Source organism: Chaetura pelagica, unplaced genomic scaffold (assembly GCF_000747805.2).
Source record: "Chaetura pelagica isolate M959 unplaced genomic scaffold, ChaPel_1.0 scaffold401, whole genome shotgun sequence".
Classification (NCBI taxonomy): domain Eukaryota; kingdom Metazoa; phylum Chordata; class Aves; order Apodiformes; family Apodidae; genus Chaetura; species Chaetura pelagica.
Genome location: NW_009952259.1, coordinates 120,679 through 147,946, shown reverse-complemented (window position 1 = coordinate 147,946; position 27,268 = coordinate 120,679). Strand labels below are relative to the sequence as shown.

The following is a 27,268-nucleotide window of genomic DNA, read 5'->3' as shown; positions in this document are numbered from 1 at the left end:
CAGGATCTCTAAAAACCAGGCCACTCTTTTGGCAACAGGGAGGTTAGCAGGGTAGTGCACCTTGGGACAGCATGTGTTTAAGACTGGTATGTTAAAAGCTGCACAAAGCTCTTGGGCCTTTCTGTTAAACTTCAATACCATTTTGGCTAATAATGGCAATGATCCAGCACATAGATTGAAGGTGCACAACTAAAGCACCGTGTTATACCAAACATGTCACACAAGTTGTTATATATACACTTATATATAAAAGTCACTGTATAGCTATATATACATACAGCCATGTATCATTTCTATATATATTTGTAGATTCTATGACTGTGGCAGTGTTTGTAGAGGTGAGTAGGATAAACCTTGCAAATGCAACATGTTTGATTGTGAAGTCATGGAAAAAGCATCAAGCCATGAATTTTTCTGCCTAGAATTTTCCTAACAGCCTGTGGTTTTTTAAGCTGTAATCCCCTCAGAGGATTTTTAATTGTTCATGGATTCATTGATTGATTGATAAATACCTTTTACTTAACATCAGTTACCCTGAAGTATCTTTTAGATTTGTGACTCCAACACTGTAGAAAATGTTTAGTAGAAAAGGATTCCATATGGAGTGGTAAAGATGTACCATAGTTTAAAAAATAAAGGAAGAAAACTTCCTGGTACAGTCAGTATTTCTTTGGTAACTTAATTCACATTTCTGTGCCTTTAGGATTCGAGGCCTCGCGCCTTCCTCATAGGCTGCATCGGAGTCAGTGGCAAGACCAAGTGGGATGTCCTGGATGGGGTTGTGAGACGGTTGTTTAAGGTCAGTGAGCACAGTGCTTGGATCCTCCTGTTAGATGTTGGTGGTACCAAGCAATATTGCACTTGCTGTGATTATTGCTGTGCTAGCACAGAACAAAGGCCCAGAGGTTTCGGTGCTGCCTCACTTTCCATGTCCCTTTCCCACTCCAGGAGTACATCATCCACGTGGATCCCATGAGCCAGCTGGGCCTGAATTCAGACAGTGTCCTGGGCTACAGCATTGGAGAAATCAAACGCACTAACAGCGCGGAGACACCGGAGCTGTTGCCCTGTGGCTATCTGGTTGGAGAAAACAACACTATTTCAGTTACCATCAAAGGTAATTATGCTTGACCTGTCTGTTGTAGTTCTCACTAATTACAGTTGTATCAAAACTCGCTGTGCGAAGAAGCTCAGAGGTGTAGAAACTTCTTATTGCCTTTTTTTCCCCATCCCTGACTTTTATTTACTGGTCCTTCTATTTTTACTTGATAAAGACACCACTTAGAGCATGCTAAGTCTATACATACAGCAAATTTTCAACAGTAGGAATAATTACACACACAGCAGTTTTCTCCAAATATTTTGAATTGATGCCTGGAGTTGTCCTGGAGAAGACCTCACAGCACAAAGGACATAGTGGAGTTGTCTGAGCAGCAAAGTACCTTCCAGATTAATAATAAAGCCTCAGAATTGTATTACCTGTTTGTAACAACTGTGATTTCCTTCATGTGGAGTAAAAAAAGTCTTGATTTGACTTGCTTACTTGTTCTCTCTGAGGAGTCCCTCCCTAAGCACCAGTAAGGAGGGACCCCAGAATTCGTGGGACACCTTGAAATCTGGCTTTTTTTCAAAATGTGTGATTTTCAGATTTCTCATCAATTTCATTATATCACAGTGATAAGAATGTAACGCTTCTGTTTCTCATATGGTTTCTCATTCACTGTCTTGGGCACCAATTTTCATGTGAAAACTATGCTCTGAAACTAGATTTAGGAGAAAAAATTCCCAGCTTCAGTGTTTTGAATGTACATCAGTTTGTTCAAAATTACCCCAGTGAAATCTGGAGCATAGATCTGTATTCATATGGTAGAGTATTTGACAGCATTGCCAGACACTCTGCAGCTCAGCTTTGAAATTAGGCTGTGACATTTGACTGAAAGTAGTTTTGATTTTTGAATATTGGTTTTAAAAAAATCACTTCCCTTGGGTAGCAAATCAGTGGGCAGGAAGACAAAATAAGCCATGAAATATCTCAATTTACTGAGGCTTGATGTGACCCCAGGGTATGGTGCTTACTTAAAATACCTTGTCCAATAGTAAATCCCAATTGGAATATTGCTTGAGGTCTAGCCATATCTGTAAAACTGCCATCTGATTTTATATTTAACTTGTATTGGCTTGACTTGTAGTTTGAAGGTTCACATGTGATAACAGTTTTCAATAAAATGGAAATGTGTTTAATCAATTTATGGAAAATCACTTACACATACCTTGGAGACATAAAGCTGCCTATATAAATATTTCATATTCTGAGCTACCGTTGAGGTGCAAACATTTCTCTGTGTGATCTGCCAACTGCCCTTTCTGCTGTTTATTTTGAAACTCTGTGTATTTTCTCTGAGCCAATTCTGCCTAAAGTGACTGCTGACATTGCGTAAATGCTTATCAGTAGGAGCTTTCTGTTAGGAGAGATAAGTATCAGCATACAGAGAAGGAGTTTAATTACAAGGTTTGGGAAAGTAGGGGGAGTTGATGATAGCTGGGGTTTGGTTTTTTTGGTCTAGTGAATCAAAAGGAAACAGGTAAATTCTGGATGACTGTGCGCTATGCATAGTGAAATCCTGCAACACAGATGGTTTGTGTGTGAAAAATGTGGCCTGGAATAATTTGTGCAGCAATTTCCTAGGGCCTCAGACACAAGCCAGTCCTTTGAAAACTGGGAGGGCTGGAGGAACCAAGCTAAGCCCATAGGTCCCTTCTGCACTTGTGTTAGCAGCTTTCTATGGGCTCCTCAGCCACAACAGCTTGGGCAAGTCAGATCTGAATCTGTTGTTTCTGAGTGGTTTTGGGGGGTTGTGTTACTGGCCCCTAAAAAACGACTTTTTTTTTTTTAGTTTTCCAGTTTGACGGTCTAGTTATTTCAACTAATCTTGATTTGTTCAAACTTCACAAAGGGATTTTGCAGCATAGCAAAACCAAAAAAACAACAACAACAAAACTTTCTAAAATGCAGGTAACTTGGCTGAAAAACTGTAAATCCCTCTACATGAGCAATCTTTCCTTATTTCAGGTATCTGTGAGAACAGTCTGGATGGGCTGGTGTTTGAATCCCTGATCCCAAAGCCTATACTGCAGCGTTATGTCTCTCTCCTGATGGAACACAGGCGGATTATCTTGTCTGGCCCCAGTGGCACTGGTAAAACATACCTGGCAAACCGTCTGTCAGAGTACATGGTCCTCAGAGAGGGCAGGGAGTTGGCCGAGGGCATTATTGCAACCTTCAACGTGGACCATAAATCCAGTAAGGTGAGGAAACAGGAAACCATCCTTGCACCATTAAAGCTGCTGTGCAGCAGAAAGGAGAGAACTCCTCCTTTATTCAACCAATGAAAGCTAGTTTTGAACTTTCTTCAATCTTTCTTTTAAAAGGATTATCTGAATCCTGAAGGGAATACTATTTGAGATTCTCAGAGCTACAGATTCACCACATTATAGGCCTGAAAGACCAAGCTTCCAGGTGTATATTTAAACACCTAAAGGTGTCACCGTTTGCGAGTGGTTAGGAGCCCAAGAGTCACTGAGGAAGCTAAACACCTACATAAAATTCCCAGCAACTCAAGCAAATCCTATTGCATGTGGGCATTTTTCCAAAAACCCTCAAATGCATCTTTAGGCTGTCAAGAGTTTCTGCAGCTGCAAGTATCAGCAGTTGAATCTATGGACGCTAGGTTGGGAATGACTATTGTCCAGACACATTCTTGCACTGGTGAGGCATGTCTCTGCTTTTTTATTGGTTTTGCTGAAAGTACCTCTAGTGAACATCTAGATTAAAGAAAAAGAACCTGTTTTTTTTATTGCCTTAGGCACATTTTCCTTTGGAGGAAAGGGATGGTTGAAATTATAGCTATAGGACACTGGTATAATTTGAGACATTCTGAGAAATAAATGTTTTAAAGCTGCTGAGAGTGTTTCAACCACACCCAGTCACCCAGCAGCAGCCCCACAAGCTCATCTTCCTTTCAGGGCATTACTGCAGACATCCAAATTTGGCCTCTGCTGAGGGATGCTTTATTCCAGGTTCATTTTCTCAGCTGTATTTTGGATAGACACACAGTTGCAAGAAGATATAACAAACCTAGGTGGGATGCAGAGTTTGATTTGGTTTATGGAGAGTTTTGGAAAAGAAAGAAAACCAGGTTTCAGCCTCAGAGTCTCAGGTTAGCACAGCACAAATGAAAAACCAAACCAAACAAAAACATCTTACCCCCCTTCAGCCCTTCTTTCACACTGGATTTCTTATATAGTCTTTGCATCTTCAGCATAAGCCACAAAAGAGAAACAAACCCATATTCTTCTTTTTTTCTCATGGAAAATGGGTGCATTTGTATGATGGCAGGCTCATTTGCTTTAGATTTCATGACAAAGCCAGTAGCTTATTTATCTTAACTGGATTTTTCAAGGAATATTATGAAAACTGAATTTTTTTTCTTGCTGTGCTTTGCAGGAGCTCCGCCAATACCTGTCCAACCTAGCAGACCAGTGTAACAGTGAGAATAATGCTGTGGATATGCCTCTTGTCATCATTTTGGATAATCTGCATCATGTTAGCTCCCTGGGAGAGATCTTCAATGGACTTCTAAACTGCAAATACCACAAATGGTAAAGAAAGGATATCAGCACACATTGCAGATGTCAGTAGGGCAGTCAAGCCACGGCCGTTGGAAAGTGTGATCCCAAAACCAAATTCTAGATTAATTTGGTAAAGTGGACTGAGATGGCTGGGCTGTCCATATCATGGACAGCACTTCAGAGGTTTTTTCTTCATAAAATGATCAATTCCTCTGAAATAAGTAATATAAAAAGTAGTAGAAAGTTTGGGTATTTTGCATTCACTTCATGAAGTAAATCTTCTAGGACTGAACCCACATTTTTAGTGAAAGTTCCTGCTTTGAGATTTCTGTTTTGCTTTCAGAGCTTTATGTTCTCAGTAGAGTTTGGTTATAAGTAACTACAATAACTTTATTTGCCAGAAGAGGTTTGAATAATCTTTTGTAATGTTGAGTTCCTACTAAAAATTTGTTTTTCAAAATTTACGAGTATGATTTGCTTGATTTTTTAATATTTTTTTCTTAATAGTCCTTATATTATTGGCACAATGAACCAAGCCACCTCCTCAACACCTAATCTTCAACTTCACCATAATTTCAGGTACTGTTTATTCATGTTTCTTATTTATGTTTTGGGGTTGGCAAAGGAGTAATGGCTACTGAGTCATCTGAAATTGTTTTTATCAGCTGAAATAGCAAATGGAGAAAGAAATACCATTTTCTACTCCTTGCTGCCCGAACATGTGCAGCTTTGTTATGATGCTGTTATTAAAGTAACTGCCCTTCATAAAACTTTTCCTTCTCAGAGGATTGCTAAGATAGTTTATCCTCTAGCAAATTCTAAATAAGATTATAGGCAAAGCAAATATTGAAGGAGAAAGAGGCTGAAACAATGAACAGTACAAATTATTTCATCTAGTGAACTCGTCCTTCCAAAATTATTTTTGCCAAGAAACTGGGATAACCCATTTTGATCATGATAATAATTTAGAAATAACAAAAGGAATTTAGCCCAGAAGTGGTATGTTCAGTAGCATGAAAGAGAAATAATGGACATTTCTGCTGTTCTGCCACAGATGGGTGCTATGTGCTAACCACACTGAGCCAGTCAAAGGCTTCCTTGGCCGTTTCTTGAGAAGAAAACTGATTGAAACAGAGATCAGTGGCAGGATGAGAAATGCAGAGCTGGTTAAGATTATTGATTGGATTCCCAAAGTCTGGCAACATCTGAACAAATTCTTGGAGGCTCACAGCTCCTCTGATGTTACTATTGGTAAGTGCTCTGCCCATATGCCTGAGCGTATGTAAAAGTGTATATATAATTTCCTTGTATATCAAATGCATCCTTGTATGTTTCCTTGTGCTACACCAGGTAAAAAAGGTTTCTTTGAAACCCTGCTTTTAGATGGCAGTGTACTCTCAGGCAATCCGTACAAGTTTCTGAACTTCTATCTTAATTATTTTTTCTAAGAAAAAATGACCTCTTTTAAAATTTAGTCTTAGTCCTAGATACAAACTGTATTATGGAATCTGGTTAATTGTTTTCACCTCGAAGGCTGTAGTTTTTCAAGTTGATTCAGAGGCTTTTTGAGCCCTCAAAAAAAAACAATTCACCAGATACCTATTTTTGTTCTCTCATCCTTGGCTTCTTCCTCCAGAGAACTGGAAGTTGTTGTTTGATCCTGTTTTGAGGCATACCATGATCACAATTTGAGTTTAACATCTGAATTTCCCTTTCCAGGTCCACGGCTCTTCCTCTCATGCCCGATAGATGTAGATGGTTCTAGAGTTTGGTTTACTGACTTGTGGAACTACTCCATCATCCCATATCTTCTGGAGGCAGTTAGAGAAGGGCTACAGGTGAGCAGGCAAACATGAAAAAACCTAAGTCTTGAGTGGTGTCTGTTTAAAAGGCAACACAGCATCAGTCAGAATTGAATAAGTTTCTGTATGTATAACTTTGCACACTGAATACCTGCATGTTTGTGAATGTAGCTGAAATTGCTATTAATTTCAGGCAGAATTATTCTCTTCATTTTGAAATATGATGTGGAAGCACTAAAGTCCAGATGAGACTTTCTTAAAAAGGTGTTTAGATACCAAATTACTCATGTTTTCAGTGGGAGCAGTAAGACACTCAAGTATCTTTCAATCTGTTCCAGAAGCACACCTTAAAATCCTTCTGTGCATCTGAAAAACATGTTTGTGGTCATTAACTTAGTTATGCAGATTTTTCCTTTGTAAATCAAATCTCTCAACAGAGCAGGAACAAAGCTTGTAATGGAGAGAAATGTATTAATGAGTGACAGAAACAGTATCCATGACATTTTGATTACTCCTTAGTCTACAAGATTAATTTCTTATTAGATTCCTTCATAATTCTTTCAAAGGCCAGAGTGAAATCATCAGTTGCCTGTACTTAGTAACTGGCTCATACTTAAGCAAGCTGGATATTTTTAAGCATTCCCACACAATTCTTAGTGTCTCTGTGACAATAAAGCATGTTGGCATCAGGAGAAGGGTTCAACAGAGGATTGCTATTGTCTTCCCGTGCAACTATGGAAAAAATAACCCTTTTTTATTCTTCAGTCCTCTGTTCACAGAATAACACAACATTTAAAAAGTAGTTTTGGAGGTAGCATCATCAGTTATTAGTACATTCTGTGCTGCATGAAAGCTGAAAGCAAGAACACACATGGAAATTAAAAGGTAGATCACAGTGAGACTCTAGAAGGGTGAAAAAGGGCCAAAGATTGATGGAAAACAGACAATTATGGCAATGCTTTGGGAGCTTGTGTTTTGGTGAGAAGACAAATGTCATTAACTGTAATTACATCTGATAGAGGTAGGAAGAGAATGGTACTTTTGTATGTAAAAAAACCCCACAACTTATTAGAAAGGTGAAGTGGAAAGGGTTCAGAAAAGAGCAGTGGGGATCATTCAGATACATGAAACATTATTCAATGAGAGAGGTGAGAAACTTGAATTACTCAAGTTTCTTCAAGAGGAATCCAAAATATTGCTTTCTCTATGCAGGGAAATAAAGTCTAGTGGATGTGTGACAAGTTTGGATGAGAAAATTCAAACTATGAGCAACACATAGCTTGTTACTAGTAAGAATAATTAACAGTTACAAAACTTAGGTAAGCAATAGGTTCTCCATCACATATGTCTCTCTCTGAAGTCTTTCTGAAACACGAAATAACTCCAAGTGTGAGCTCCATGGGGATGAACAGTTCTCTCCATTCTGCTCCTGCTTAGGGCTCACCAGTGCCATGTTCCTCAGGATGCTTTGCCTTTGAGATATGTAAAAAAAGTGTGAAAGATTTCTTTTGGAAAATACTAGGAGTTTTATTTGCTTGTGTGTTACTTTTCTGTGTAACACCCTTTTGTATTAGAGGTTCAGCTGTTGCCTGCATGGGAGTTACCTGCAGAGAATGGAGTAATCATGAAGATGCACCAGTCTGAGTGCTTGGAAGGAGTACGAAAAAAAAACCTAAATGAGTTTTTACATTGTCCAGTAAACAACCACCTTGGGTTTCATTTGCTGTCTGTACAACAGAGATCACAGATATTAACAGAGAGAGGGAGGACAACCCTGTCACAGAAAATTGCTTTTATTAATGGCTCCTTATAGTTCTGTGAAACATGTTAATTCTTCAACAAGTTTGGTCAGAATTTGTGCAAACTGCAGTTTGTCAGGGCTGAACACCTCATTTTCTTTGAGACAATTGTGTTAAGGTCTTAGATGTGAAGAACATGATAGGTCCTAAGGTACAACACATACACGTGAACTTTTCTAGAACAGGAGAACCATTTTATGTGAACCTTCCTATAAAGAAAGCTAATGGGAACCAATAATCTTTTTGACCTAAAACAAGTAGCATGAGAGCATGTTACTTTTGTTTCCTCACGGAAAGGAGAAAGCTGATACTCACAGTGATGCTGGGGCTCCTTGCACTGTGTTTTGAAGCTCTCCTATCAGCTGATCAGTAGGTGTGGAAAGCATTGAAAAATGAGTAACAGAAACGCAGAGAAAGAACAAGTGAAACAGTTTTTTTGCTTCCTTGTTTTATCCAATATCTGCACCTTTCCTGAGGTCATTGGAACGGCTTGTGTTCCCAGTGTAAGGTTTTCAGTTCTTTACTTTGTGCTGTAGATTCTGTATTCACTTCAGTCCCATTTCCCCAGGTTTCCCTAGTTTAATTTTAAATAATTTGTCAATTTCTTCTAGAATTTCTCTGCTGTTGAATTTGTGGATAAGAATAAGACTTCAGTACCTGAAGAGTAGCCAAGATTTGTGCTAATTAACATGTTGATGCTAGTAATGCATGGTTTGCTTTTGGCTTTTTTCTGTCCCCCACACCCTCAAAGGCTCCTCCAAGAACACATCTTCTCTCATGAAATTGCCTGCCAGAAGGGAAGGGTGGACTGCTGATTTCACTCTGATCTCTGTGGATCTAAATAGAGCTATTTTAATGCATCTGTTTCTCATTTAGAGAAAAATTTTGGGTCAAAGTCAAGTGGGCCAAATGGATCCTTAACTATGATTGCTCCCATTGGAGCCTGGTTTTTTTGTTCTTCAAAACAGGGATGAGAAAATTAGAGGGTTGCATAAAACCCCATTCTTCCTGCTCAGTGTATCAACACAGAATGCAGCACCATCTAAAAAGAAGACCCCAAATCCCTGCAGCTTCCTGCCACTGTCACTTGTGCTCTATAGTGCCTTGTGAAGAAACCTGCTTGAGTCTTACCCCCTTAATTGCTCTCTAGAAAATGTGCACATGAAAGGGATGGACAGAACTGGTTGCTGTGGAAGGGAATAGTCATTCAGTCTCCCATCTGCTGAGGACAGGGGCAGATTTCATATCTTGAAATGGGAATTTTACTTTATAGCTAATGTTTGGAAAGGAGCTGGGATCCAACCGGACCTTTTAGGTAGCAAAGACATGTGAAAAATACAAAATCCTCTCCACTTAGCAGCTGACATGTATTGCTACATTCCAGAACATGATGAAAATAGGAGATCTCGGTTACAACAGCTTGAAGACATTGTGCTGGGAAAATAATCTAGTACAGCTGAAGGCTGCAGGGTGTTTGCGCTGGGGAGGAGGCTGTGTTGCAGGTGGCCTAGCACCATCTGCTGGTTTCTCTGCTCTGGGACTTGCTTCCTTCTGCTTCAGAAGAAAGCAGGAGTTGGTCTTTAGAGCAATTTAATTTTAATTGGTTTGTGCATGGCATTTGGCTGCCATCTATTCACAGAGCTGGCATTCACATCTGTCATCTAAGTTTCACTTAAATTTAAGTGGCTGTGGTAGAATCAAGGACTGGTGTTTGTAAATTAAGACAGATTTTCAAAGAAAGAGGCTGTGAACTGTAGTTCACATCATTTAGAAAAAGAGCCATTGGTATTCCCTAATATTACCTAGGAATGTCTGCCAAGGTGCTATTCTGACAGCATATGCCTGATGTAGACATGCAGAAACACTCTGCTGCCATGCAGGAAGGTCAGATGTGGGTTCATTAACCCCACATCTAGATGAAAAGTCTTTTTCACTCCATTTGGATGCAGCATTTTGGGGACATGGTTGTACTGGAAGCAGAAATATGTATGTACAGTTCACTTGTGTGGTGCAAGAATGTTCTGGTGACTTCTGGTAAAGTGAACAGCTCAAAAGCTCAAAGGTTTACCCAAACTGTTCCTGTTTGGCAATGAGGAGGGTAACAAAATGGGTGCCCACAAAAAACCAAGAAGAAATAGCAGTGAGGAAAATGAGATAGTCTTAAATCCATCCGAGCTGGTGACTTTTCTGTGTTAGACCACTGCTTTTATCCCTGTGCCTTGTGCAGGAGAGGGAGGGTTCTTGGAATTCAAGTGACAAAATGCCAGTGACAAGCCTCAGTTGCTAAAGGATATTTAGACTGAAAGGTATTAAAAAGAAGTCAACTTTTAAAAAGTCATTTGAAGTTGAATTTATGCTTTTAAAAGTCATGCAGCATTAAAATGAATTTGTTAACTAATTAAGGAAAACTTTACAGAATATCACAAGAAGAATATTTTGCGACTCAGTAACACAGTCTGTTCAAAACAGGAAAAGTTTTTGAAATAGAGCTTGCCTACTTGAAATAGGAACATGAGCATGGCCAAATCCTGCTGGTGGTTTTTCTTGGTTGATTACAAAGAAATTGCCCTGACTTGAAACCCTTTTGCTGTGACATCCATCATTACAGCCTGATGACAGGTCTCCCGTTTCCGCTGACACATTCCACCACCAGCGGTTTCCCAACGATAGCCAGGGTAGATAAGGCAGCTGCTGCTGTGCTCCGGGTGACAACATGCACGGCCTCTTTCCTGTGTTGACTTTATTTAAGGTTATTAAGCAAGGTTATTTTCAGGTCTCCTTTTTCCTTCCAACTGCTGCCAACTGAAGGGCGCTGAATCTCAGAGGAGGTGCTCAGCTGCTTCCAAACCCATTGCCATTAAAAATAGCAGAAACTTTGTATGTCACGAGGGTGAGGGAAGTCAAATTTGTTTGTGTTCAGCCCCACTTGCAAGTGGTTTCTGCCATCCCAAACTGATGGCACCTTCATTTTGGTACAGGAGGCACTGAGTGGAATGGTGGACTAGGGATGTTTTACATGTCCTGATGTTTTCCAGCTGTATGGGAGGAGAGCACCCTGGGAGGACCCTGCCAAATGGGTAATGGACACCTACCCCTGGGCAGCCACCCCACAGCACCACGAGTGGCCTCCTCTGCTCCAGCTGCGGCCTGAAGACGTGGGCTTTGATGGCTACTCCATGTCCCGGGAGGGCTCGACCAGCAAACAAGTTCCAGTGAGTGATGCTGAAGGAGATCCTTTGGTAAGCTCTTGTTTTTGGAACAGCAGAACCACTTCATTTCCCTTGTTCTTAGGGATTAGAAGCAGGAATTTTAAAAGTAAAATAGTTTTAAGGAGTGTTTAAAAGTTTTAGAACGAGAAGCCAAGTTTCTGGGGAAGTTTCTTCTGGGGAAGAAGTTTTCTTTCTTGGGAAGCCAAGTAGTCAAGTCAGCTCGAGGAATGTGTTTGCACAGAAAGCATGTGTGGTTTTGCAAGAAACAGCAGCAGAAGCTTCTCATATCCATTTGTTGAGGATTCTTTGAGAGGATTAATGTTTTGAGGAGTGGCTGAGGATGCGTCTAATAAACGTAATTTCTACACCGCAATTAAACGTGATCTTGTCACACACACTCAAATAACACAGTGGAGCCATTTTATTTAGCCTGTTTTGCCACAGTCACAAAATAGGCTTGTTGCCTTGCTTCATGTGGATTTTAAAGCTTTGACACCAAAAGAAAGTAGAGATTTTCAAAGAATATATGAACTAATAGTTTCCATGACCAGTGTGTAATTTATGAATCAGAAATACCATGCAAGCATATAGAGAAATGTTCGCATATCCTTGTATAGGAAGTATAAATTGAGCTTGAAGGTAGGGATAAATACAGGTTTTCTTCCAATTGCAATAGTTATTGAAGCTGCTGTGCAAACTGTGACTGTCCTGTGGCTGTTCTGGTGAAGTGTACATTTTTCTGGACAGTTGGGAGCATAGAATGTGTGTTACTCTTTTCATTACCTCACGTATACATATAAACATACCCAGCTGGATATTAGAACTTTTGGATTTGCCCCTTTTCATTGTTCTGTCTGTATTTCCATGGGTCAGAGCAAGAGAGTGGTAGGATGTTTGCAGAATCCTGTTGAGTTCAGCTGTGGACTGATTCCTTCGATCTTCCTCTTCTCAGCTTCACTGGAAAAGCATGTTTTCATGTCTAACTTGCATGCTGCTATGACATGTTCTATAGTTAATATAACTTCTCAGAGATTCAGTATTAACCACCTCAGCTGCCTCTTCCTTTCCTTTGTTTATCCACTGGCAAAGTGTAGCTTTCATATGGAGTTGATACTCTTTCTACCTCAGAATGCAATAATGAACTCCTGTGCCATTGCAGATGAACATGCTCATGAGGCTGCAAGAAGCAGCCAACTATTCGAGCCCGCAGAGCTACGACAGTGACTCCAACAGCAACAGCCACCACGATGACATCCTCGATTCGTCTCTGGAGTCCACGTTGTGATCTTCCTCGGATAGAAACAGGTCGTTTCCATTATTGCTCTCCCACTTGGCAAGAACCCTGATCACAGACTCACGAAAAGAACATGGTCCTGGGCTGGGCTGGGATCTTAGTATTAGAGCTGCAAGAACAATGAGACACTTAGAGTCAGTCTTGAACCTGGGTGCAGGCAACCCAAGCAACCTTTTTATTGTTTTTCTTTTGACGATGATGAGAACTGCACTATTCCTTTGGTTTCTTCTGTTTAGTTGCTGTAAGCTCTCATGCCTAAGATACTGAAGATGTTGAAAATAATCATCATTGCTAAAAGTTGAAGGGCGGTGGGGGGGAACTTCACAGCCATGAAGCAAACAGCTTTGTGCCATGTACTGTCCAGAAGGAAAGGGGAGAGGAAATTTTTGCTTATGCTGCTTCTGACCAAACACGTTTAGGTGAGGGCTGGACTTTTACCAATCAGCTTTGTGGATTAAACTCAGCTTCAACTAATACTGGTGCTATAAACTATATTGCTTGCCTTGGTAATAATACTCAATAAAGGCAAAGCTGCAAAAACAGGGAAGCTTGAATAAATATTCAAAAAAGAGAAGAAAGAAAATAACTTTTTTTTTTTTTTTTTAAAAGGAAAAGAGCTGCTCTCCTTGCCAGTCTGAGACCTTGGCTTTCTTTTATAAAGAGATATATATAAATAGGAATATATAAGAATATATATACAGTCTGAACAAATCAGGTTTTTTCCAACACTGTGTAACACTCAATCCTGCTACAAGTGAAAGGTCAGGTAGCCCTTTGGTAGTCAGGGCCTGATTCTCTTCCCACGTACATCCATGTAACCAACACTGTTGACTTCTGTGGCATTACACCAAATTAATTTACCCTGATGCAAGTAAGTTTCCCTCCTCTGCAGTCAGTGACAGGGTCATGCCCCAGGGTGTGAGCCCTGCACCTGGAGGTGAGCTACACCCCTGGAAAGGGATTAATTGGACTTTCAGTTTTTAATTCTTGCCATGAAATGTTACAGCTGTTCTCTAAAAACTTGGGGTTTTGTTCAGAGTTTTTTGTTCCCATCAGCACAACCATAAATGGGTTAGTTAAAACTCAGCTCTGTGACAGTTCCAGTGCTACTCTGGTGACAACATTTACTTCCATTACTTTTCTTTTTAATTGAAAAAAAAAAAATTAAGAAAACTCTAGTCTTTTAGCAGTATTCAGGTCTGGAAAAAAAAGGAGGGAAGGTGCTGCATCTTTTAAGTTTAGCTGGGCCATGCTTTTGAGTAATGGCAGAGCTGTGAACCTGGGTTTATTTCTCCTCCTGTCTGAATGCACACACCTACACTATCAGTGTTAAGGCTGGTACTTCTGTTGAGGAACAGGAACACCTCCCAAAGAATTGCACTTTCCTTCTTATGGAAGCAAATACTGACACCATCACCACAACATCAGCTGTACCTCAGCAAAAACATCACTCCTCAGTAGTGATTTGTACTAGCCTTTCCAGCTATCTTTTGGTGCTCAATTTTAAAGCGATGCCTTATTTTGTACTAATTGTGTTTTGATTAAATTAGTGCTGTATATTATGGGATTTTATTTAAAGAAACAGGGCTAAAGTCATCTCTTGGAATATCATACGTTGCTGTGAATATTGTTTGTACAAGATACTAGAATCTATTTAAATGTGACAAAACAAAAAAGGAGGAAAATGAGATAACTTTTCAGGTTCATATCAATCCGCAGCTAATAAACTAAGAGCTGTTTTATCCATGCAGAAGGAAAAAAAAAAAAAAAGAAGCTTTTCAATTGTAATAAATGCTGTCATTAATAAATTACAGGAATATGCTGGTTTTTCAATGTACAGAAAGGAAACTTATTACACTTTTTTTAAGAGCTTGTGGGTTTAAAGTAATGTAACAGACAAGTTCATGCTTCTGTGACTCAGCTTAAGAGGATGGTTTTATTATACCTCATGACTTTCTGTAACATAACTGTACTTTGTCTTACTGAGCTGGTCTTGAATCTGCTCCTGTTACAACTTCTAAGTGCTGATGACTTTTTTTTTTTTTAAAGAAAAATATTGTAAAAGAAAAATTTAAATATTTTAATGAGGGGTGGGGGGGAAGAGCTTGGTGTTGTTAATGTTTTAACTTGATGAACTCTATTTCATTATTTTGCTCAATGAATTACCAAGGGTTACTCAGCCAATGTCCCTAATCCACTTCTTGGTACTGTAAAAATGGGATAAATCTGTATGGAATCAAATCCATAGCATGCTGGTGATGAGTTTCAGAGAGGTTAATTTTCCAATAGTCTTGACAGTTCTGCTTCCCAGCACTGACTTTACCTGCTACTACTGTGAATTTTGGTACCTAATCCCCCAACTGAATCCATGCAGATAAAGCATGTGCCTGTAAAAAAAATCCAGTTGCAGGGCTAGGGCTTTACATGGACTTTATATCCTAGAATATGTCTCAGTTAACCTTAAACTGAGTTCTATGAGAGATGTTTAAAATTAGGTTTTATTTGTGGGGAACGGGGTATTTTATTTTATTTTTCTTCTCATTTTTAATCCTGTGCTTAAGCTCAGGAAGAAGTTTCTGGGTTTTATTTTTTATTGACACTAGCTTGGATTCCAGTGAGCGAGGCAATTTTAAGTAGGCTAATCATTCTAAGCATCACAATATTCAGTCTCTTCTCTGAGACTTCGGGAAGCAGGGTTACCTGTTGTGCACACGTCTTAGTTTTTATCAGACTCTTCATAGTTTAAGTCTTTCTTTAAGTGACTTGGTTCTCATGTAAGGCTTTTTCAAAACACTTCCTTTTTGGTTTTTGCCTTTTCTTCCTTACAAAGTTGGCATGTTTAAAAAAAAAATCAAGAAGAAAGAAATGCAAGATTCTATGCAATATTGAGGTTGAGTTATAAATTGAAAGTATAAACCATTTTCTTTCATTCAGAACTGCCAAGAATTATACAGGCCATAAATGAGATGTGGTTTATTTGGGGGAAGGGGGGATGGGGGAGGGAGGGTTGGTTAGCCTTTTTGTACATTTTGGAAGAAGCAAACCGTTATTTCATTGTTGATGCTTAACTTCGATATTATGTGTATGAAATCTTGTCTAAATGTGGCCATTTTCTTTCCAGGAAAAAAAATAAAAATACAAAAAGCAAGCAAAAAAATCTTTGTCAATATTAAATGGAAGGTTGCTGTTTTGATCTAGTCATTTCCAGTGGAACAGTTTATGAAATATGTTCTATAAGATGTACATTTTTTCATTGTAACATAGAAATGTAAATATTTGATTAAAAGTGCTGCATTTTGATGAATTTTTTCTAGCCATTTTTAAAGAGAAAAACTAGGAATTGAGTATTTTGTGTACGTTTATGATGTTTTCCATTTGCTCCTCTCCCTATTTAATTTTCAGTTCTCATTTAGGATTGGAATTTGTGAATGGTCTGTTTGAGATCATGCCTCTCCTTTCTCACCCTCCCCGTTTCTCCTGCCTTCCCCTCCCCTGTGTCATGGAGAATAAAGCTGATGATTGTACCAGTCTTAAATTATTCATGATTCAATAAAATTGATGCTTATTTATTCAGATTTGTGGCTTCCCAGAACTTTGTCCCTTCTTAATAAAATTTTTCCTATTTTTTATTTGAAGATTGTAGGGTTCACTCTCGATTTTATTGGCTTCTTAGAAGTACTTGTGAATAGATGCCCACAGCTCTTCCCCACATCCAGGAGGAAATTTAGGGGGAATACACCAGTGTGATTCTCTCCCATACCTAATGTTTTACACAATTTAGAGTGTCTCTGCATAAAGCTCCAAGTCAGTCAATACATGGTCAGCAGGCTGGATCTATCCTGATACCAGCTGGTCCCAGGTCCTTGCTCAAGAGTAGTCCCTAAATGCCACAAGGGCTTCAGGTGGCAGGGTATGTTGGACTTATTCTGAACATGCTTGGCAGAATGAACTTCATAGAGTCATAGAATGGTTTGGGTTGGAAGGGATCTTTAAAGGTCAGCTAGTCTAGCCCCCCTGCAGTGAGCGGGAATCATAGAATTGTTAAGGTTGGAAGGGACCTTAGAGATCATCTACTTCCAACCCACCCGCCCCCATCCAACCTGACCATGAGTACTTCCAGGGATGGGAATGTTCTAGGAGTACTTAACTGGATGATCCTGAGCAGATCACACCGGTCACTTCCAATAAAACTATGACATCTTTTCATTTGCAGGGAAAAAAACCAAACCAAACAAACCCAAAACAAACAGAACAGTATTTTTCTGGTAACTTTATAAAGAAAAAGTATTTGCACCACTTGAATCTTCAAGCTGAGCTCTAGACTGTGTGCCCCAGCATTATGAGGCCATCTACAGGTCTTGGTTCACTTTGGTAGGTTTTTCAAATTATTTTTATTATCATCTCTGGGGAATTGATTTAAAGGAAAGAAACTTTGGGGCATTAAGCAATGTAGCTCATAGAATCAGAATAGTTTGGGTTGGAAGGGACCTTTGAAGGTCATCTAGTCCAACTTCTGCTGTGAGCAGGGCCATCTCCAACTAGATCAGATTGCTCAGATACACAAATGCTTCTGATTTGCTCCTTTGCTGGAGAGTCAAGAAGGATGAACCAGTTACAGGGGCTGGAGACTGTGGCCTGGCTCAGGATGGGTAATTCCTTCTCTTGTTCCTTTAAGAAGTTCACCCATATGGGATGGCAATTCTAACTTTAGATGAGATCCACGGGGAGCTGGGAGGAGGTCGTGCTTCAGTGAGATCATGTAGTAATCCTGCCTGAAAGACCATTGTACATCCAGGAGTTGGTGGTCCCAGCAGCAGTTACCTTGTGTTGGCCCAGGTCTCTGCTGGGCTCTGCTGCCCTGTGCTGGGAGACCAACCTGGCCACCAGCCCCGTGCTGAGTGGCACAAATCCCTCTTCCACAGGAGAAACTCCCAACAGCTCATTCTAACAGAGGAGCTGGGTACCTGAGATCAAACGTCCTGTGTGTCCTTGCCTTTATCTAACTGGGCAGCAAGAAGCTCTCATCAGTACCTCCTCTTTGCTAGACAGCAGAAATGATGGATAGAGCTGCTTCCTTGTAAGAAAAACTACAATAGTTCAAATGACAACAGCTATGGCTGTTGGGGATTGAAGGCCCCTTCAATGCTACACCCCTCAGGGTCCCCAAAGGGACAGAAGATTATCTCTGCCATTTTCATTTTACAGTGTTAGTTTTAATAAACAGCACTATTATGTCATGGAGTCTGAACGCCTTTCTCGCTGGGATGATAACGAACCAGCACCACCCAGTGCAAACCAGATGTCAGGACACAAAGCCCAAACCCAGTGACTTCCATGATCATCTTCTACAGCAAAATAACATTTTCTGTATACATGGGGAACTCCGTAGGTGTTGTTTACCCGGACTCTGGCTACCAGCCCTCTCCTGAACAAGCTGGCAAAATACAGATTGGTTGAGTGATTAATTAGGGAATTTGAAAGCACCCTCACCAAGTGCTGACACTAAATGGGGTGGTGAGGTAGACACATCAGGAAAGAGCCATCTTACAGAGAGACCTGGCTGGAAGAACAGGCTGGCATCAGCTGTGTAGAGTTTAATAAAGACGAGCCAAAGTTGTCTACAGTTTAGGCCCAGCCGGTAACAACCAGGCCTGTGCTCACTCGGCACCCCCACTGTGGGATGGGAGGGGAAAATCCAACTAAAAGCTCATAAAATTGTGACAAAGATAAAGAGGTTTTTCACTCCCCAATTATTGTCACGGACAAACGAGACAGATTCAACTTGAGGAGGAAAAATAAACCCCAAAAAATGTAATTTATCAGAACAGGAGAAAGAGAGAACAAACTCAGTCTTAAATACCTTCCCCCAACCCCTCCCTTCTTCCTGGGCCCACATGACTTCACTCCTGCCTCCCCCTCAGTGGTGCAGGGTGGTGAGGAGTGGGGGTTCAAGATCTTTTGAGGTCCCTTCCAGCCCATAAGATTCTATAATTCTATGATTCTATGATCAGTTCATCACACACTGATCCTGCTGCCCCTTCCTCCCCAGGAGGAGGACTCCTCACTGCCTTCTCCTGCTCCACCGCACATCCCTCCCACGGCAGAGAGACCCTCAGGAAGCCCTCAGACACCCTCCCTGCCCGGGCTGCAGCCCCTCAGGAGGTGCTTCAGCACAGGCTGCCCACAGAGCCACGGCCGCTTCAGGAACAGCCACCTGCCCTGGCCTGGGGTCCTCCAGGGCTGCAGATCCACATCTTCCCCACTGCAAATCTTCTCATGGGCTGCTCCACCATGGTCCTCTGTGGGCTGCAGGGGAACAGCTGCCAACTCACCAGGAGCTGCAGGGAAATCTCTGGTATCTCTGCTCAGGTATTGGTCTCACCTCCCTCTCTCCTCTGCCCTGCAGGTTTTTTCTTTTCCCCATCTTGAATATTTTACTCGCAGAGGTTCATCCAACTTCCCTAATCAGCTCAGCCTTGGCCAGAGGTGGGCCCAGAATTGGAGCCAGGGGATCTTCCAGCAGCTTCTCACAGCAGCCACCTCTGTGGAGCTGAAACATTTATTTTATTTTATCTTATCTTAAGTTTGAAGGATTTTATTTATTTAGATCAGGTTCAGTCCTGGTTGAAAAACACAACAGTCCTAAAGAAGTACATTTAAGATGGTATAATAACAAGAGCTGGCAGAAGGGATGATCTTCCACACCTCTTTCCCACCCTCACTGAGCATTTCTGCCACATATAATTCCAATGCACTGGTAAGCAGTTCCAGGTGCTAGATGACCTGAAAGCAAAGCAAATTAGGAAAAAGAATCACTTTTCTGCTCTTCAAACTGATCATTTCAGGCCCACCTATGTACCAGTGTATGTGCATGGGCTGGGGGAACAGAAAACAACCAAGGGCAAGACCCTGCCTTGTTCCTCTTGAGAATAGCAGAGCCCTTAGCTTTTGTGTCAAACTCCACTGTAAACTTCCCAGGCAAAGATTTTTAAATGCCATTAACATTTCTGAGGACTGAACTTGAGTCTCTCAAAAGAGGTCTCATTTTCCTTGGGGTGGAGGTTCAGCACTAGTGGAGACTTAGTGGAGACGGCTTTTCATCAGCCTCAGCCTGCACTGGTTTCTTCTGGAAACCATGGTCCTGCAAATGGAGCTCAGTTTCTTTAAGATGATTGTAATGTTAAAGCTTTCCTGGGGAAAAGGTGTTCTTCAAAAGGGGCAATTTTTTTTTTCCTCAACTGTGGCATTCTCAAGCTCTGTGGCACTGAAGTACAGGCTGGCTGGTGAGGACTTTTTGCTTACTCTCGTTAGATAAGACAGTGTTTCATACAGGTGGGGTAACATGCTTTTTTTTAGTGTGGCATAGTAGATGATTCCTACCCATAAGGATAAGTGGTTTTCCAATGGGCACAGGCCAGTGTTGGTGCAGATATCACCTTCCTTGCCTGCCCTGGCTGTGGCACAGGTAAAAATGCTCCCAGGTCCCTCTGTTTGTGCAGGGTGGTGCCTGAGCAGCCCTTCAGCTAGGGAAGGGGGCCAGGGGAGATGCCACCACGGGCCCCCTTGTAGCCTGGATGTGCTTCAGGCCTGCCAGCCAAGGAGGCTGCCGTACAGCTTTGCAGGTACCAGCAGTACAGACTCCCTGAGAAAGTGATTTCTTCTCCTTTCCAACAGCCACTCTCCCACGCTGAGAGAGACTGGAGTTACAGCATGCACAGATGTGGATCTAGCTGGTTTCTTAGGGGATAAAATAATTGATAATTTGCTACCCTGAGCTCACAGTCACCCAAGATAAAATCCTCTCTCTGACTTTCCCATTCCTCAGTCAGATATTTCCATCCTGGCTTTGAGAAGGAAGAACAGACATACAAGATCAGTCCAGGTCACCAAGTATTTTAAAAGAGCACTTCAATATCATCAAGCAGCAGTTGTTATGGGAATGCATTATATACAGGATTATTTTGTTCCAGAGCTTCACAAACTGTGGATGCTACTAGTCAACATAGAAATTTTCCATCTCCATGGAGGCAAGAAAGGCTTCTTATCTCCTTTTCCAAAGCATGCTGAGAGTTGCGTTAAATAAATAAATAAATAAATGATTATTTTTTTCCAGGGCCAGGAGTTTTGTATTAGTCTCACCAAAGTTAGCTAGTTGTAGGGAATAGGGGGAGGTGGCCTCTCACACTGTTAACAGCAAATGATAGAACATTTTGACTTTAGAAATACACCCTAATCAAACTGCCAGTGTTCTGCACAGCAGGAACAAGCCCAGCTGTCATCAAGTTCTCCTAAAACAGCTGGAATCTCTTCACATTTGAGGCAAGTGAATGAATTCATGCCTCAATATGAGACCTCAGAAAGGATAACGACTTCTGCAGGTGGTCCCTTGGCACAGGTGTCCTGCATGAGCCATCACATGGTTGCTGAGAACTCTGGTTTCACCACCCAGAGGATAAAATGGAAACCTTGGAGAGGCAGATTCCTTTCCTGCAAGCTGCAGGTGCAGTCTGACAGCTGTTGGTAAGTAAAAAAAACAAACCAATATTATTCTTTAATTTTATATTAAGGTTCTGAAGCTGAATCTCAAGTGGTTGTGCTGGGTGGTTGTAAAGTGTTCTTTTTGCTATTAAAATAATAAATCCTTGACATGGAAAAAAATAAATAATAAAGTTGATAAGAGTCAGATTTCAGATAAGAGGTTTTCCCTATTAAATGGTAATTGCAAGTTATTTTTCCTTTAGTAAGGCTGTTTGTCTAGCAGAATAAGATATACTGGTGCTCGTGCTGAAAGTAGTAGTCTGAAATAATTACTTTTTGTAACATTCCAAGGGCAGACAAGCTGTGAAAGAGCAAAGGGTGTAAAATAAATAGCTTCTGGTGAACACTGAGTCAGGAGGGACTATATATAAGCAGTATTTGTTTGTGCTTTTTGCTGGTGTGTGTGATGGTACCTCTGGTCTCCAGAGTAGCCTGTGTCAAAATACATGCTTTGAATTAGATCTGTATTTATATGTTATTTAAATCTGGTTTTATACTTACTGGACTAGTAAAATTTAAGCTACCACTGCCACTTAGGTACTCAATAGATGGATAACAATGCACCTTCTAGTACATATATTGTTGCTAATGTGTGTAACAACTCTTTATTTGAGTCTGGCTGGGCACTCAAGCAGACTGTGTAATATACATTGGTGTGATGATTTGGATGTGCTTTGGAAAAGCTTTTTAAAAAAAACAAACCCTGAACAACCAAGATCAAATTAACTCTACTGCAGTTTCACTTTTTTTTTTCTGTATTTGGTGGCTAAAATACTATGTTCGCCTTATCCTTTCTCTGCTCTATCTCAGATGTATGTTATTAGTTGCTAATGAATGTAAGGTGTTGAAGGAGTAGGAGATGATTGGAGTGACAATGTGTCCCTGGTTAGGTGTGTTCAATTGCCTAATCAGAATATAGCGGAGACCTAGAACAGGCTTCTTAGAGAGCTGGTCAATGGCCCAAGCCTGACAGTGTTTGGGGCATTTGAATAATGTCCTTGTTATGCTTATGCTTCTGGTCAGCCCTGAAGTGATCAGACAGTTGGATTTATTGATGGTTGTAGGTCCCTTCCAACTGCAATTGTTCTCTTCTCCCTGTCAAGCGTTTTCTTGTGGCTGAGGCACTGGAGTGAAGTGGAATGTTCAGGGGTAGCTGTGACAGGGTGACAACAGCTGCATTTATTTTATTTTGGCATGTTATGAGTGGTAGGCATTGGCCAGAGCCTGTGGAGCAGAGAGGAAGCTAACTTGGTCATGAAACCTCTGTTTCAGCAGAGCTCTGCTACCTGTAGGCAAGGAGGAAAACTGGTATTTGTGTAGTGTGTATTTGTATCTAAAAAAACATGCAGGTGGTTATGGATTTGTCTTGTATTATAGAAGTGGTCCTTGATTGGACTCAAGGCCAAGGAGTTGTCTTCAGTCTCTTTTCCATTCTGTTCTTGTATCCCATAAAAATACTCTAATTTTATGCTCCCAGACTACAAACTTTAGTTTCTTAGTAATGCAGAGCAAATGTCCACCCCTGTGGGAAACTGAGCAACCTACCTGGGAAATAACTGGAAAGAAGGCAAGTCCAAAGGGCTTTAAAGGGGAGCACAGGGTAACACCAGCAGAAATGAAGTTTAAATGCAAGGAGGGATAACCTGTGGTGGTTTTATCTGCAAAAAATCTTCAATCCTTTGGTGGATTATTCCCTAACTAAAAGGCAGGTAGGTATTCCTGTAAGGTTATTTAATTTGAAGCTGATAATTTTTATTGAATCACCATAGTATTGATAAAATATAGTCTTCTTTTCCTCTTTGGTCCCATACACAACTTTCAACAACCTGTAAATAGGAATCAAGTGTTACTGAATAATTAAACTTGAAATTTTTTTTTTTTTTAATTTGGCAATCATTCACTTTATTATATATACATATTTAAAGTCTGTACATGGTAAAATACAAAATAAAAGCATTTCTTTATAAGTTACACAATTAAACAGCTACATTTGTCTGTAATTTAGCCATCATTTAATTAAAAAAGGAGAGAAATCTTGTTGAGCCATCGTTATATTCATCCACAATAACCTTGGTATAAAACATCCATACAGAGTAAGTGTACAAAATAGTGTACAGTTCATATAAGCTGTGCAAAGACAGCAAAGTTCAGTCAAAAATCAAAGAGGTACATCCACTGTCCTCTGTCCACATCATGGGTAGCAGAAGCAAAGTGGAAAATAAGCACAGGCCTGAGGCAAAAAGGTGGGGTAGGCAGTGTCTTGATGATAATATTGATGCATAAATTAAAATGACAAACATATAAATATATAAGGTCTCCATTACACAAGGCACAGTTACGTGATACCTTAGAAGTCATGCTGGGGGATTCAATGGGTCTGTTGCACAGGATTGTGCTGTTTGTATTAAGGAGGAGGCAAGGCTTGGTCTGTGTCCCTGAATAATGTTGTTTACTTTTGGAGGAAAGGGTTGCTGGATCAGACCAGTGTTCAAGGCTTTGAAATCTTAATGGTAGCTGGAAATTCATTTGAAGAGCAGTACAAAGGGCCACAGCACCTGTATTGTATTTGTTGGTGTTCATCTGAGGATACATTTTCTTCTCAACAGGCTACACTTTGCTCCCTGCTGTAAATCAAGGAGCTGCCTGTTCTTGCTTTCAGGAGAAGGTGGATTACCAAGGAAATGTTGATTGTTAAGCAGAGAGTTATGACAAGGTTAGCAGGTGCTATGGATATGAAAGCCTCCACATGGGGAAGAAATAAGGAATACCTGTAAGTAGAAAGTCTTGCAGCCGTGTGAGAGAGAACCTGTGTCTGCATGTGGACACTTGGGTGGGACATCACCTCTTCAATTATAGCACTCTGTTTTATTTACATCTTTGCAATGTCCCCATGTGATGGTAGGGGCAGGCAGGATGATCTAAGAGACTGTTATCTCCTCCTCTTCATCTTCCCCATCATCATCCTCTTCCTCTGAGTCTGAGAAGTCTGAAGGTTTGCCAGGGCTGCTAGAATGGGATGGTGAAGGAGACATCTGGGAGTCTAGTCTGTCCCTCAAGTGTAGATGTTCTGGGGACTGGTGGTAGGTTAAGGGATGCCGAGGGCTGGGTGGGCACACAGGGGGAACTTCCTCCTCCTCATCCTCTCCTGAACATTTCTTGCCTACATCACTAAGGTCTGGGTGAGGGTTGAACTTGGTGGGTAGGGTCTGTTCTCTGCAGCCACCAGAAGAGAGGAGCTCCCTTTCTTTGGAATTCCTCCACTTCATCCTCCTGTTCTGGAACCAGATCTTCACCTGAGGTGGGGTAAAGCAACACAAATGAAAGGGTTCAGTAAAAAAGGCACCCAGAAAGACCTCTGAGTTGCACCCTCAGAACCTTGCTCATGCCCCTACTGAAGCTAACAGGAACCACAGAACCTGATGTTTGAGGACCCTAGGAGACTGGCTGGGGAGCAAGAGGGTTGTGTTCTGTCCCATCCTACTTGCCCAGCTGGGAATTGTGCCACTCCCTTGGCTTCACTGATGCTCACAGCCCTGTAGCTTGCTTTCTCCTGGCTGTGGGCAGTTCTCCATGCTCCCATTCCCTTTTTATTGTCTGCCCTCAGGTTGCTCCCAGAGCAGGGGGACCTGGCTCCTCGCACCCCTCCTCCCTACCCGATTCCCCTCTCACCTGCGAGTCCTTGAGGCCCAGCTTGGCTGCCAGCTTCTTCCTGTCAGGTTTGCTGATGTATTTCTGCTTCTGGAACATCTTCTCCAGCGCTTTGCGCTGCACGTCGGAGAAGACCGCGCGGCGCAACATGCCCCGGCGGGGCTTCCCGCGGGCGGCCAGCGGCCAGGAGAAGGTGCCAGGGATGGGGACCACGGCAGAGGTGGCTGTGGGGGGGATGAACACACACATAATGCTGAGAGGAGGAGAACCACCCCTCGCTGTCCCCTCCCTGCCCTTCTGGTCGGCACCCATCAACCTGGGGTTGTGAAAAGGAGCTTTAGGCTTAACTAAGCACCCCCCCCCCTTTCAGCCAGTGATCACTGGGATTAGATCTATCAACTCAAACGTGTAAAATGGATCAATAATGGCCGGGTTTGTTGGGAGATTCAAAGGTCCCTGGCCTGAAAAGGCAAAGCGAGGCGTACGGGCTAAGATAGAGGTATAACAAAAAAGCTTTTCCTCCCACTCAGAAGCATTTGATTATTTTTTTTTTCCAGGCTCTTTTATCATTTCAGATGCTTTATTATGCTTGAGATGAAAATGAGGACTTTTCTGATTCCAAACAAAACCGCTCCTCTTCAGTCACAGTTTTGATCAATCAGTATTCATCTTTTTATATATTAATCTCTTCTCTCCCCTCCTCCAAAGTTGGAGAATTCAATCCGAAGACATGAAAAGTAACAGCTAATTAGCACATTGCCTGGTTCCCAATGGCATTGGTATGATAAAAAGGGCAGAGTTTTGCCTTAAAAAAAAAAAAAAAAAGGGGGGGTGTGGGGGGGGGAACCTCCCCAAGAGAGACAGAGATGCTAATGAAGCGTGAATGGTAATTGTGTAGTAATGAACTAACAGAAAAAGACTGAGGACAAGCAGCTAACGCCATATATTATTGGAACAAAAGAGATTTACACTTTCAAACTAAACACAACGGCATGCCAGGCTCCTCGGGAGAATACTGATGGCACAATCGTCTCTTTCCCCAAATCATTTTCATTAAATGGACATGAAAAGCTATTTATAAAGCTCAAGTTGTTTTTGTTAGGCTATTCACATGCTGGAGAAAGGAAGCAAATTCCATTATCCGGAGGATGAATGGAAGAGCTTGGGTAATTTTCCCCCCCTCTCTCCCTTTCCCTGTTTTCTTTTTAAATTAATAGCTTGTTTGTGTAATTAGATTTTTTTTTTTTAAAATTGTTCTCTCCACATCATAACACTTCAGGGCTGTAAGAATCATACCCCGTAGCCTGCTCTCTCGCCAAAAAAACGTGTCGTTTGAATACTGCTGACGGTCCGACCGAGAAGAGATGAAGGGGGAGTGAAGGAGGGGAGGGTTGGTACGCGGGGAAGGAGGAGGAGGGAGGCCGAGCCGTGCCCGCGATACCCTCCTGGAGACTCCAGCAACTCGGGAGAAGAGGAAATACTTAGAAGGGAGGACGGGACGGGACAGGAGAGGGGACGGACGGACACAGAGGGGGAGCAGCTGGGCAGGGGACGGAGCTGCTCCCTCCGCCTGCGCGGAGCGTGTCCCGCGGGCGCGGAGCGGGCGGGAGCTGTCCGCTCCCCCGTGGTGCTGAAAGCGGCTCCGGGCGGGAGGGGCTGCCCGGGAAAAGGGGACTGGGGAGGCACGGGGACCCGTCTCGCCTTGGGACCGTGAACAATCCCGGCTAATTTGCCGATCAGCGGGGGGATCGGGCAGGGAATGTCAAGCAGTCGCTGCCTGTGCTAAATAGGGCATCAAATTGGCGCGACTGATGCTTGAATGTTGTACTCCCTCCAACCTCTGAACTAGAGCATAACCCCCCGGGTTGGGGGGGAGCGGAGATATATTATCGGGCTGTGTCTGGAGAGAGGGAGGAGGAATGGGGCCGGGTCTGCCCGGACAGAGAGGGATTTTTAAAGACCTACCTGGGAAATAGGAAGATCGGATAAAGGGCTGGAAGGATCCTTCGAAGTACGGAAAGGAGAAAGTCTTTGGAGGGACGCTCTGAAGTAACGCAGGGGAAGTTTCTAGTAAATAAACGGAATGAAATTAAGCGGAGGGTTAACGTCGGTGGGACTCGACCTGTGTGGCTGGGTCTGTCGCTTGGCCTGGGGACCAATGCGGTGGTACTTCCTTTCCCCCCACCCCCCAATAGAAAAAAAGAGCCAGACCGAGCTCGGAACCGCCTAGGAAAAGCGGCACTTCTGCTGCGGTGCTTTTGCCGGCAAAGCGGCAGCCGGGAGGGCAAAGTCAGGCAGGGAATCCGTCTGTGGGACACCCCCCCTCCCCCCAAAAAACCCCTCGAGCCC

The 27,268-nt window shown here is 42.0% G+C and overlaps 2 protein-coding genes across 2 annotated transcripts in view; one reads left to right on the top strand and one right to left on the bottom strand.

Annotated features, from left to right (window-relative positions):
* The window catches only part of NAV2 (neuron navigator 2), a 219,736-nt gene extending 206,705 nt beyond the window's left edge, over positions 1–13,031 (top strand). Inside the window, 9 exon segments of the mRNA XM_010007437.1 lie at positions 704–799; positions 949–1,117; positions 3,071–3,306; positions 4,505–4,659; positions 5,137–5,208; positions 5,684–5,880; positions 6,349–6,467; positions 11,266–11,469; positions 12,599–13,031. Coding sequence (XP_010005739.1) covers positions 704–799; positions 949–1,117; positions 3,071–3,306; positions 4,505–4,659; positions 5,137–5,208; positions 5,684–5,880; positions 6,349–6,467; positions 11,266–11,469; positions 12,599–12,724 — 1,374 coding nt within the window. The 3' untranslated portion in view covers positions 12,725–13,031.
* Positions 13,032–24,189: 11,158 nt separating this feature from the next.
* DBX1 (developing brain homeobox 1) overlaps positions 24,190–27,268 on the bottom strand; it is a 3,565-nt gene continuing 486 nt past the window's right edge. The window contains exons 2-5 of the mRNA XM_010007436.1: positions 27,162–27,226; positions 26,885–26,986; positions 24,941–25,143; positions 24,190–24,564 (exon numbers count right to left, since the gene is read on the bottom strand). Of these exons, the coding sequence (XP_010005738.1) occupies positions 24,190–24,564; positions 24,941–25,143; positions 26,885–26,986; positions 27,162–27,226 (745 nt within the window). The remainder of the gene's footprint in view (positions 24,565–24,940; positions 25,144–26,884; positions 26,987–27,161; positions 27,227–27,268) is intronic.